Raw genomic sequence first — 14,178 nt, forward strand, 5'->3', positions numbered from 1 at the left:
GTGGGGTTCTTTTTGTTTTTTGCCAATTTAGGTTTAACTACATTCAAAACATTAATATGTTTAACTACAATCATTCAACAATGTCTCAGAGACACTGTCCTTCTTATAATAGACTATTTTCTTTTGCTAATATTTTTTAAAGATAGTTTTAAATGTTATCCTTCATAAGGCACTATTTTATAGTGTTTTTGAACATATTATTTAAATGCCTAAAAGAATTTTAAACAAGACATTATCAATGCAGTTAAACTTTAAATATTGATATATTTATTCACATGGATTTAACAATTTATCCCCTATGAAAGACTAACCAAGTTTTCAAAAAGAGTTTCCTTTTACACAATAGAAAAAACTGATATAGTCAGGTGGCACAGTACAGATAACATCTTCCCACCATTAATTTGAGAAGTGACCTTGTACATACGCATTAACATAGCGAGATCCGGATTTTGGATAGCTAGTGTCTTATGGAATTTGATGCAAAAGTAAGCTTAAATTCATGGTTCTGATTCATGTGAAAAATAAAAGTAATCACTAAAGGCCAAATTATTTAAAATATAAACGTAGAACACATTCAAGGCTAAGGTCAGGATCCTTTGGGGGAGGGATGGCAGACTTGTTTAGTAGGTATAGAAGTTGTATAAACACTAAGCAAAGGGTTATGATGATGATAATTAAAAAATCGACATTAGGAAATGAAAATTCTTACTGCTTAAAATAACCGTTTTTAAAAACACTTCCAGTCTTCTTCCTATAATTAGGTCATGTTTCTCATGACCTACATTGACTGGAGAAAAGGAATTGGGGAAAATAACTGGGATTTCATTATAAATTACCAAATTGCCATTCACTTAACCTCCTCCACTTTTTAGGCAGAGAATAAATCCCATTGTAACACTGAGAGGAAGAGAGTGAAACGTGTGGCGTTTCCATTTCTATCAATAATCATTCTTACTGCATGCTCACTAAGTTAGCCTGTTGGACCAGAGCGGAATTCAGTTCTTGTATTCTCCGTGCTGCTTCTTCTTCCCCCGAGGAACGTGACTCGGAGAAAACGGCGACTTGATATTTAACCGATCCCTTTCGGCCTCTTTTTCCTCGTCGTATCTCTCATCCTCATTGTCATCCTCCGCATCGCTGCTCTGAGGACTGGAGGCCTGAGATCCCGAAGGCGACGGTGGTACCGAGGAGGGCCTGGGATACTTAAACCCTTCTGTCTGCCAAAGCCAAAAAAAGACACGAAACATCAGAAGGACTTCTTGATTTTTCAGTGAGGTAAACACTTGGCATGTGCATTTATTAAAATCACAGTTGGATATTTTTTGTGGTCTGTTCAGGGGCTATTAATTTTGATTTAATTTGACTCTGGTACCACCAAGTTCAAGAGAGATTCGTTAAATAAATAGCTTCATTTTACAGAGCACTGAAATGTGCCAGGTGCTGCGTGTATGTGTGATCGTATTTAATCTCCAAACAATCTGTTCCTCCCGTTTACAGAAGAAAATTGAGGGTCCAAGAGGGTCCAAATGATTTGCTCAAGGTCTTAACAGCAAATGGTAGAGCAAAGATTGGTTCCAGAAGACCTGAGTATTTTCAGAGCCTCTACAGACCTGGGCCAACTAATGGGCCAGTCAAGATGTTCACTGCAGTCTAAATATAACAATTTTCACTTCTGGAAAAAACTAATCCATAGGTGAATGTGAGTGGTTTTGTTTTTTTTTTGGTCAGTTTAGGTTTAACTACATTTAAAACGTTGTGCTGCAGTCCATGGGGCCGCAGAGTCGGACATGACTGAGCGACTGAACTGAACTGAAAACATTAATACATTTAACTACAATCATTCAGCAATGTCTCAGAGATACTGTCCTTATTATAATTAAGTAGGCTATTTATTTTTGCTAGTATTTTTACGATGATTTCTGGGATGATCTGGCTGTGACTACCCGAGAGCCTTTAATATCTACTGCCCTGATACCCTGTTGAGATTATCAGTCTCTGTTGCATCCTTCAGATTTACTCAATCAAAACTGCAGAATATGGGCAGCCTGCATATCCATGGACAGCCACCACTAGAAAGATTCCTGGAAGCCAGGCCGCTTCGTCGACCTCGAAATTCCACCAGTTCCATTTATTTCAGTTAATGAGCCTTCATCACTAGGTTTTAATCAATTGCCCTTCTACCTAAGATGCACCGAGATAACTCATTTGATAAACAGACATGAGCACCACCTATAGGACAGACACCCTAATGCCACTGGGGAAACGAAGATGAAAAACATGATGCTTCATCAATCAGGAAAACAAATGTAACAGCACTTGTCATCCTGAATTTCAACTATTTTTAGACACTGTTATGTCATATATGTACAATCACTTCAAGACTCATACTTTACCTGAAAGCAATACAAAACAAGAGGGAAAAAAAAGCTGAGTCCTGTACTTAGCATAGGAGTTCAATACTTATTTAGTTGAATTAGTTGAATAAATGGATGAATATAGCTGAATTATCATTCAGGGCAGTGACCACCTTTGAATAATCTAAGCAAGTCACTCTGGGGACATGGACATGGGAACTGAAATTTATATACTGAGGGATTTATGAAACCCTTTCATTTTCTCTATTAGCAACTTTTACCTCATGTTAGCTCTCTAGATCTGGTCCTCAAACACCAAATAAAGGTGAACATAAGGTATTGGGCAAAACTGCTCATGGTAAAAATGACTCCTGATTGAAAAACTACATCTACATTTGGAGTATCTACAAATACTTGACGAAGATCTCTAGCTTTTAGAAATCCTTGAATTTGATGACTCTTATAATTGGTCACAATCCTTCCAGAGACCACAGAAACTTATCAGTGAAGATTTACATGAGATGTTGGCTCTTGTGGGGCGTGGAACTACTAAGCTAAAACAGATCTCATGGTCAACAGCAGGGGTTTCATCTTTTTGCACCTAAGTGTTCAGCTGGTGGGGAGGGGGCAGAGAAATTTAGCTCTTAGACCGCTATGTAGACTGCTGTAAGGACTTATTCCATTGAAGAGAGATGTCTGATACTGCTCTACCTAGAGCTGTGTTTCCTTCTAAGTAAATGTGATGACAAGTAGTCTGTTCTAGTCTCATGAACATAAATGTCTCAGGTGACTTTAGAGGAAGACTCCCTGGTGGGCATGGCTGAATGGAACAGAAATGGTCATCTAGTCCAATTTCTTCTATGGTGCTTGAAGTCTCTCTATTATTCTTGCCGAGTCATCAACCCAGAGAAGGCAATGGCACCCCACTCCAGTACTCTTGCCTGGAAAATCCCATGGACCGAGGAGCCTGGTAGGCTGTGGTCCATGGTGTCGCTAAGAGTCAGACACGACTGAGAGACTTCACTTTTACTTTTCACTTTCATGCATTGGAGAAGGAAATGGCAACCCACTCCGGTATTCTTGCCTGGAGAATCCCAGGGACGGGGGAGCCTGGTGGGCTGCCGTCTATGGGGTCGCACAGAGTCGGACACGACTGAAGTGACTTAGCAGCAGCAGCAGCAACCAATATTTAAACATCTCCTTGGATAGCAAATTCACTTCTTTTTTTTTTTTTTAGCAAATTCACTTCTGATGAAAGTAGGCCAGTTTACTTTTCGACCGTTCTCAAAAGAACAGATGTCTCAGAGAAGTTTCAGGCACCAAAGCATAAGAGTTTCATTTGAAAGAGCTTCTCCAGTGACACGAAGTAGCTGACTGCTGACCCTAGGTATAGGCTAACTGAACTGAGGGCTTAGAGATGGTCTGACTTGTCAGTTTCTCTACGTGTTTTGTTGCAACACTATGAAAAAGTACAATAATTTGTGAATTTAGCTACTTTCAAATAAAAGGACTTACTGCACATAAACCATTTAGCTTTCAAAACAAATAAACAATACATAAACTATTTACCGTTGGTGGCGATGTGGGTTCCATGTGGAATTTTTCTGGAAAGGCTCTGCTTAATGTCAGGAGCCTGGCATGCTGGTAATACTGTGATAGAAAATCAATCCATGGTTTAAAAAAATTTTATAGTTATATATTTATACACATATAAATATATATATGTGGCCATATTATTATATATGGCCAAATTATTGTATAAAATCTTATTCTCCCACTTATAAATATATATATTTTAAAGTGGCAGATTTTAGTCATCCTAAACTTAAGAATCAAAAAACCATGACATTGCTGTGTAATACTGGGACACTCAACCTGGTACTCTGTGACAGTCTAGAGGGATGAGATGAGGGGGTGGGAGGAAGGTCAGGAGGAGGGGATATATGTTTACTTATGGCTGATTCACATTTTATGGCAGAAAGCACCACAACATTGTAAAGCAATTATCCTCCAATTAAAAATAATTTTTAAAATATGGTAATTTATAGGTTTATTATTTTTCAGTCAATAAGTAATATTACCAAAAATTTGAAGGGAAGGCCATCCTTCTAAGTAAACGAACTCTTACTTGAACTCTGAATTGAGCACAAAGGTAATTGAAAACACCGGTTTTTTTCTACAGAGAAGCAGTATGGTGCGGAAAAAAGTTGGGGCCTGAATAATCAGACAAATGGGATTTAAATCCTGCTTCAGATATTAAGAAAGAAACGTAACTTCTAAGTGCCTTATCATCCTGCTTTCATTATACAATGAGGACAGTAAAATTAATCTTCCAGGTAGTAACATAACCGTCAGCATTAGTGTGTGTGTGTCCTCAGCTGATGGCTGCATCTGCCATTTGTCAGCCAGAGTTCAGCAGTATTTAAGCAGTTACATTATGTGAAGGCAAAGTCAGTTTAGTTTTTATTAAACCATCCAGTGCTAAGATGTATGAACATCTATCTGAGTATTTATAAACTTACTGCAGACTAGAAAGGAGGTATTTCCTGTACCTGTCATTTGGAGAAACAAGATTATTCCCACTCCCCATTGTAGTTGAGAAATGTGATCATATTCTCTCTTAGAGTGAAACAAAACAGGGACTTTCTTCTTGATGTTTTCCTCATCTTCATGAAACAATACCTGTAATGCATCAAGTTAAGCCCTAGAAATAGAATAATTAGTAAGATCATGGCTAGATCTCTCTGAACCGGCTGGAATAATTAGTAAGATCATGGCTAGATCTCTCTGAACTGGCTGTTCTGGTCTCAAACTAAATATGAAGAGTTGGAGTTAGGATTTCGCAAAACTCACATCAAGTTAAAAGTAGTCATAGTTAAGTACATGAGAACATCAGTGAGATCTTAACAATGATGATACAGATTGACCTTAGAGATGGCAATTCAAATCAGATCTTTAATAATCCAGGGGGGATTTTTAAAGGGGTCCTCTGTGTAGATCACAGACTTGCTTACTCTGCCTAAGTATCTCCAGTCCAGAAGATCTGAGAGCCTCTCGGTGCGATTCCTTTGAATAATCCTCTGGCGGCGTGACTGTTTGCAAAATCCATAGAGAAACTGAGTCAGCTGATTGCAAGAATCATCAGGGGAGCAGAACCGCCTGTCAACGATGTAAATTCCTGAGAGACACAAACACCGGCGCACAGGTAAAGGTAAGGCTAACCTTGGAGCATTTCTACTCCTGTTCCTTAGGCTCCATCATGGACCGCATGCTTATCCACTCCCTGACTCCCCTACTGCTTCTGCTTCATCTTTTCCCTTCCAAGACTGTATTTCTCCTGTGATTTCCTTCTAATAGCTCACAACTGTCACTAACACACAGCCAACCAAATGAATGTTGCCAGAAAAAACCTGTCACAACAGGGCTACCACAGATCAGAGGTCATCCTTGGGGCCGCTGGCTAACCAGAGCCTCCAGGGTAAGGACTGAATTTCAGTGCTTTTCAAGTTCCCCAGTGTCCCCACTGTGCACCATGGGGTGAGACTACAGCTGTCACCCAGGGAAAGACAACGGTGACAGCGCGACTCCGCAAGACCAGAGAATCAGCATGTCCAGGCAGAGCATCCAGCCCATTCTAATTTTTCTTGTTGCTAGGCAACATGGACGTAGAGATGGTGACGCCATCTGCCATCTGAAATGTGAATTTTGATAACTTGGTAGTTGGAACTTAGAAAATAATTATGCTGACCAATACATGTACTCTAAAGCAGTGGTGATCATAATATCACTTCCAGGTAATAGAAGACCAAACCAGTTCAGAAAAATAAAACGGTGAAAAGGCAAGATTTGTCCAAGTTTAGCACTCTTTTTGGAGAAGGGGATGGCTACCTACTCTAGTATCCTCACCTGGAGAAATCTCATGGACAGAGGAGCCTGGTGGGGTACAGTCATTGGGATTGCAAAGAGTTGGACACGACTGAGCAACTAACACTTTCACTTTCACACTTTGTAGTTTGACTTTTAGGCAACATATTCAATATTAATATCATCCTTTTCTATGGACCATATAAGTAATCTACTTTTAATCAACCAAGAAGTATAAATATTAATTGGGGTTTCCCTACTGACTCAGCAGTAAAGAATCTGCCTGCAATGCAAGAGACCCAGGTTTGATCCCTGGGTCAGGAAAATCCCCTGGAGAAGGGCATGGGAATCCACTCCAGTATTCTTGCCTGGGAAATCCCATGGACAGAGGAGCCTGGTGGGCTACAGTCATGGGGTCACAGAGTCTAATACAACTTGGCGTCTAAACAACAACAACAAAAAACAATCATCATCGGGATAGTGTTAAGAGTTGGGCTCTGTAAAGACCCTGTGCTTTGTTTGGTGAGAGGTCCCTTCTCGCTGGTTGGGTTCATGATGAAAAGCCTCACCGTATGCAGTGGGGTCAGCCACATGCTCCTGCATGAAACAGCCAAAGCCAGAGAGATTGGTGGTCACACTGGGGATGCCCATCACAGTGCATTCAGCTGCCAGGGGAAACAGAAAAAGGCTTGACTTCAGACCAGCAATTATACCTTCTTATACATCCAGAGAAGGAAAAAGCTCCAGTCCCAGTAACAGCAATGTTTGGTTTGTGCCAGGCACAGCACTAAGCTCCTTACATGCATGAACAAATTTAATCTTCTCAAGCAGCCTGTGAAGTAAGGCTATCATTAGCCTCATCTTACAGATGAAGACATTGAGGCCCAGGGAGGTTAAATAGCTTGCCCAGCTTCACAAAGCCAGAGGATGTGGTGGAGCTGGGATTTGTAGCCAAGTGCCCAGCCCCAGAGCTACTCAGCACTGCTACCTAACTGCCTCTCTCATTCCAGCTGCCTTTTCTCTTGCTCTGTTCTAAGCTTGTGTCTCTAAGTACATGGCAAGTTTATGCGGTAAGCCGACTCATTGGAAAAGACCCTGATGCTGAGAAAGATTGAGGGCAGGAGGAGATGCGGATGACAGGAAGAGATGGTAGGATGGCATTACCAACTCAATGGACATGAGTCTGAGCAAACTCCAGGAGATGGTGAGGACAGGGAAGCCTGGCATGCTGCAGTCCATAGGGTCGCAAAGAGTTAGAGACGACTGAGTGACTGAACAACAAAATACATTGTGGACAAGACCAGTTCCTCCCCTCATTTTCATCTCTTTGACCACCAATCTCTTCCACTTTCTTGGGTACTCAGTGAAACCATGGTTTATTTCAATCCTCTATCACCTTTTAGTCAAAACGTTTTCTCCAGACAATCTCAGATGTGTCTTAAGACATGGTACCACACTCAAGGATATTTGAATTGTTAATGTGATATTTATATTTAATTATGGAATTTTTCTTGGTTGATTAGTGGGCATGAGTGGACAAAAAAAATTTCCTCATGACCCATGTACTCCTATTCTGCAAGTATTTCCTCTTGATTTAGCTCCAGAGAGTAGTGGTTTTCAAATCTGGGGGAAGATGGAAGAGGAGAGGAAGTTGAGTCAAGGATTATTGACTCGTTTGAGAATGTGATGAAACCTAGAACTCCTCCCCAGAAAAATTTAGCCTACAATTCTATGAAACTTAACAGATCCTCAGTTTTATTAAATACTCTTTTACACCCAAATAATAAAATTTTAGACATCTTTGTAAGCACCATTTATGTCCACTGAATGAAATTAATGAAGTCAGTGTTTATCTTCACTGGGTTTTCTCAAAACATAAAACACAGATTTTAATACTTTCTGGAGTGAGAGTTAGCACCACATAAAGCAATTGTTCTAAAAAATTATCTAATATATGAATACCAAACTTATACCACCAGAGGTTCTGCTATTTCTGCAATTCAAGTTAGGAAAGGAGGGGCCAACTTCCTTAGAGAATGACTCATTCACTATTTGGCATGTGTTTCTCACACTCCCTTTTCCATCTACTTATCTTTTATAACACCTTTGCTGGTCTTTATCTTAACAAACTAGATATAGCTCCTCTATCATTTCAGGTTAGATTTACCTTTGTCCTGTGATATGATATTCTGGTGGGAAGTAAGTCAGATAGCCTCTTTATCCAGTGTAAATGACTTCCCACATTCCCGTTCTCACTCATGTTTTGGTTTTGTACTTTTTGTTCTCCATATTTACAGTTGAAAATTATATTACTTACTAGAAATAACAGGAGTAACAAAATTGTCAGTTCATCAAGTGAATTGTTTTAATGTATCTCAAAAGATAGTTACTTCATTAAAAACAATTTAAGATAACTGTGTAGGCATTTTACAAGTAAGAAGATACTACCTTCACAAAAGTGGAATTGGTGCCAAAAACAACTTTTAGAACTACAAGAGAGATAACTGGAGGAGTCAGATTAGTAACTTTACTATGTCATGTTTCAAGAATGGGTAATTCTTTGTCAGTCTTTCCCCAAACGTTCTAATGGTTTTACAGCTGCTGGCAAATTATTCTTGCTGGAGCCTAAGACAATAAAAAAGGAACTTTATCAAAAGATGCAGAGCCTTGTCACTCCTATTGTAAAGATTATAGTAACCTATTTATATAGAATTTAAAATTCTATACTTAAATTCTGGGGTCAGAATGTAAAGATTAGAAAAACCTTCCTCATAATTCAGCCTATGACCTCTCTCACCTTATTTGCTGCTGCCCCTTACTTAGACCATGAAGACACTGAGATGCAGAAGGCAAAATGTATTCATTATAAATAAAAATGTTTTCTGAGCCTCTTATGTTCAATTATAAATGGAATTATAGCTGTACTGGGAGGAAAATCTCGGATTACCAGGAAGATGGAAAAGTCATCAATGTCTTCTTAGCACTGGCATATAAAGTAATTGTTTCCTTTTTAATTAGGCATTTCAGTACAAATACAAATTGACAGCTCCTGATGCCACTGACAACCATGTTAGTAGGATACAGAAAAGAAAAAAAGATAGTGGGTCTGAGAATCTACCACCTGTGGGAAAAAAGGGGGTGGGGCAGGTGTAGGGTCTGAATGGAATTATGTCATTGACACAATGCCTACCACCAAACTGACATTCTATCTTTACCTCCTTTTTGAGAGACAAGGGTGTGAAGATGACTTTTCACCGTACATCTCTTTACACTATTTGTGTCTTTAACCATGTGAATGCATTACCTAATTAAAAGATAAATATATCCTTAACTTAAAAGGGATTCTTCTGAAATGAATTTTATAACAATTTCAGAAACAATTGTTTCTCATATTAATCTCCTTGTAGTTAGTTTCTTCTTCGTATTAATGGATAAGACTGGTGAATTTAACTAAAAAGATATATTCTTTATAAAACAGTCTTTTTCTTTGGAATGCAATGAGGCAGCAATTCAGATACCAAAATATGCCCAACCACAACCTCTTACACTTATGTAAAAGATTACGTATTATGTCCTTGGGCTTCTCAGGTGGCACTAGTCGTAAAGAACCTGTCTGCCAATTCAGGAAACGTAAGAGAGGTGGGTTTCCTCCCAGAGTATTGGAAATAAAAGCAAAAATAAACAAATGGGACCTAATGAAACTTAAAAGCTTTTGCACAACAAAGGAAACTATAAGCAAAGTGAAAAGACAGCCTTCAGAATGGGAGAAAATAATAGCAAATGAAGCAACAGACAAAGGATTAATATAAAAAATATACAAGCAACTCCTGCAGCTCAATTCCAGAAAAATAAATGACCCAATCAAAAAATGGGCCAAAGAACTAAACAGACATTTCTCCAAAGAAGACATACAGATGGCTAACAAACACATGAAAAGATGCTCCACGTCACTCAGTATCAGAGAAATGCAAATCAAAACCACAATGAGGTACCATTACACGCCAGTCAGGATGGCTGCTATCCAAAAGTCTACAAGCAATAAATGCTGGAGAGGGTGTGGAGAAAAGGGAACCCTCTTACACTGTTGGTGGGAATGCAAACTAGTACAGCCACTATGGAAAACAGTGTGGAGATTCCTTAAAAAACTGGAAATAGAACTGCCATATGACCCAGCAATACCACTCCTGGGCATACACACTGAGGAAACCAGATCTGAAAGAGACACGTGCACCCCAGTGTTCATCGCAGCACTGTTTATAATAGCCAGGACATGGAAGCAACCTAGATGCCCATCAGCAGATGAATGGATAAGGAAGCTGTGGTACATATACACCATGGAATATTACTCAGCCATTAAAAAGAATTCATTTGAATCAGTTCTAATGAGATGGATGAAACTGGAGCCCATTATACAGAGTGAAGTAAGCCAGAAAGATAAAGACCAATACAGTATACTAGCACATATATATGGAATTTAGAAAGATGGTAATGATAACCCTATATGCAAAACAGGAAAAGAGACACAGATGTACAGAACAGACTTTTGGACTCTGTGGGAGAAGGCGAGGGTGGGATGTTTCGAGAGAACAGCATCGAAACATGTATATTATCTAGGGTGAAACAGATCACCAGCCCAGGTTGGATGCATGAGACAAGTGTCAGGGCTGGTGCACTGGGAAGACCCAGAGGAATCGGGTGGAGAGGGAGGTGGGAGGGGGTATGGGGATGGGAAACACATGTAAATCCATGGCTGATTCATGTTAATGTATGGCAAAAACCACTACAATATTGTAAAGTAATTAGCCTCCAACTAATAAAAATAAATGAAAAAAAAAAGAGAGAGGTGGGTTTGATCGCTGGGTTGGGAAGATCCCCTGAAGGAGCACACAACAACCCACTCCAGAATTCTTGCCTGGAGAATCCCATGGACAGATGAGCCTGGTGAGCTACAGTCCATAGAGTCGCAAAGAGTTGGGCACAGCTGAAGCGACTTTAGCACGCACACACGCATTATGTCCTTATGCTTACATCAGGAGCGACAAAGTGTACATCTGACCTCTGGATAGATCCAACCAAAATCACTTTTAAAACAAACAAACAAAACCAGAACCTTAGCAGAAATGACATATCAACTTGGAATATTATATACATGTGTGTAGAATAATATTCTAATACAACTTAAAGCATCTCACAATCTATACCTGTCACATACCTGGAGTATAACCCCAGGGTTCATAGTATGATGGAAATACTCCAAGATGACAACCTCGGACAAACTCTTCGTAATCCATGGGTAGCAAGGGGCTGGTGGAGGACAGGAACTCTGGGTGCAAAATCAACTGAAAGAGAAAAAAAAATCTAATGAGATAAAAGAGAAAAGAAAGAAGAAATTAGAGCAAAAAAATCTCCTACAGTTTTTTTTATTTCAGTATTTTGATACTATAGAATCCTTGTGTTATAGACTCAGGAGAAAGAAAGAGAGAGATAAGGAAAAATAAAAAGGAAAAGGTCTGGGTGTTTTTTTCCTCCTTTCTCTATTCTCTGTGAATATCTACTCTGAGGATTGATCTTCCCTCAAGTTCCCAGGCCTGGATTGGAGGATATGGAATTGTGTCCATTTTTGTTCTCATGCTAAACTCATCCAACCCAGCCTTTATTGACAGTAAAGATTTTATTTGCTTTCCTAACTGCTGGCCCCTGCCTTGTCTTTCAATTTATTCCCACCAGGAGCAGAGAAGAAGGGAGCTACCCTTATACACCGAGTGAATGGAACTGAGGGACAATCGAAAGCTACCACCGCGATGTCGCAGAACTGGAGACAGGAAGAAGAGCAGGGCATCCTGACAGGGTATTTTCATCACGCGAGTATAGTGGTCAAAAATAACCTCCAGAGCATAGCTCATAGAAAAATGCAGTACACAACTAGGATGCAATGAGTTTGAGCATTACCTTTCCTTTTAGCATAGTTGATTTTTTTTTTAAGTTTTTGCAATTTGATTTTACACAGCAATTGTGTTTAAAACTGGCCCACAGCATTTTGAAAAGTTAGCAATTGGCTCCCGGGCACTGGTATGAGCCTTTTCTTGGACTGCACAGCCTGTGCATGTGTGTGGGCTAGTCACTTCAGTTGTGTCCGACTCTTTGCAACCCCATGGACTGTGTAGCCTGCCAGGCTCCTCTGTCCACGAGATTCTCCAGGCAAGAATACTGGAGTGGGTTGCCATGCCCTCCTCCAGGGGCTTCCCAACCCAGGGGTCGAACCTGTGTCTCTTACGCCTCCTGCATTAGCAAGAGGGTTTCCACTAGCGCCACCTAGGAAGCCCCGCAACCTTTAATTTTCTGCAAAGGCAGACGGAGACCAGAATGCAGCTATACTTGGACAGCTATGAATAGAATAGCTACTTAGCTGGTAACCTAGATAAATGAGTTCTATTTCTCCTATTTACTGAAATGATGAATTATAAATTTTAGTATAATTATAACATATAAATTATATTACTCCAGTACTTTAAAATCAGATTTTTCTAATTCATTTATTAGAATTTAATTTTAATAACTTACTTAGCTATGAGGGGAGGCTGATAGGTAACCTAAAATTGGTTCGGTGAGAACTTTAATAAAATGGAGAAATAGAATTATATATATATATTATATATATTTTCATATGTAGTATGTTTTATATATTTTTATTTGCTTATATGTAAACATGTTTATATATAACTTGAAATAATGTCAAATTTACAGAGAAGTTGCAAGTATAATGTGAATAGAATTAATATTTTTCCAGATCCATATGAGTATAAATTGCTGACTAGATGCTCATCATCCATAAATACTTAACATGTGTTTCCTGCAAACAAGAATATTCCCCCTTAAAAAACTAAAAATAGAGTTACCATATGATCCTGCAATTCCACTGCTGGGTATGTATCTGGATAAAACTCTAATTTTAAAAGATACTGTGCACCCCAGTGTTTATAGCAGCACTATTTATAATAGCCAAGACATGGAAGAAACCTCAATGTCCACTGAGAGATAAATGGGTAAATATGAACTATTACTCCATAAAAAATGAAATAATGCCATTTGCAGCAACATGGGTGGACCTAGAGAGTATCATATTAAGTGAAGTAAGTCAGATAAAGACAAATATCACATGACATCACGTATGCATAGAATCTAAGAGATGGTACAAATGACCTTATTTACAAAATAGAAATAGACTCATAGCCATAGAAAACAAACTTATGGTCACCAAAGGAAACAGTGAGGGAGAGAGGAAGAGAGATAAACTGCAAGTTTGGGATTAACATATATACACTACTGTATATAAAATAAGTAAACAATGAGGTCCTACTGTATAGCACAGGAAATGAGACTCATATCTTATAATACTAATAACTTATAATGGAAAAAACTGAAAAAGAATATATATGTATATATAGCTGAAATACTTTGCTGTACGGCTGAAATTAACAACTGAAATAAGTGAATATTCTTCCAAAGAGATTACTTTGAAGGAAAACAAACCTAATTTGGGATATACATCAATAATGATGACAATAGTTGTCCAATACTTTATATATTATAAATCAGTTTCACATATATTACCTCATTTAATCGTAGCAACATTTTGTGATAAGGAGAGTAGACATTCTCATTGTCTTTATTTTATTTTATTTCTAGTTTTAGAAATAAGGAAACTAAGACTTTGCAAGCATATGTCAATAGATCCATAAATAGGAGATATGTAACACTAAAGAAGAAATGAAATGGTAAAAATGCCCAAAACTAGTACCTATAAATGATGGTTTATTCAATCACAAGAATTACAAATTGGCAAAGAAAATAATGGATAAAGTATTTTCTTCCACAAAACATAATTTTAATTCCTATTACTTGCAAAGTACTGCACTAGGGATAGAGACCAAAGAGGCAGACACTTGACTGTGTCTATGTC

At 38.7% G+C, this 14,178-nt stretch overlaps 1 protein-coding gene across 3 annotated transcripts in view; it reads right to left on the reverse strand.

Moving 5' to 3' along the window:
- Positions 1-244: 244 nt before the first annotated feature.
- Positions 245-14,178, reverse strand: part of GYS2 (glycogen synthase 2) — a 60,973-nt gene continuing 47,039 nt past the window's right edge. For all 3 annotated transcript variants that reach the window (XM_043882311.1, XM_043882309.1, XM_043882310.1), the window contains 5 exons: positions 11,431-11,557; positions 6,788-6,883; positions 5,369-5,532; positions 3,924-4,004; positions 245-1,217 (listed from right to left, as the gene is read on the reverse strand). In XM_043882311.1, coding sequence (XP_043738246.1) covers positions 996-1,217; positions 3,924-4,004; positions 5,369-5,532; positions 6,788-6,883; positions 11,431-11,557 — 690 coding nt within the window. In that variant the 3' untranslated portion in view covers positions 245-995. The remainder of the gene's footprint in view (positions 1,218-3,923; positions 4,005-5,368; positions 5,533-6,787; positions 6,884-11,430; positions 11,558-14,178) is intronic.

Source organism: Cervus elaphus, chromosome 22 (assembly GCF_910594005.1).
Source record: "Cervus elaphus chromosome 22, mCerEla1.1, whole genome shotgun sequence".
In the NCBI taxonomy this organism is placed as follows: Eukaryota; Metazoa; Chordata; class Mammalia; order Artiodactyla; family Cervidae; genus Cervus; species Cervus elaphus.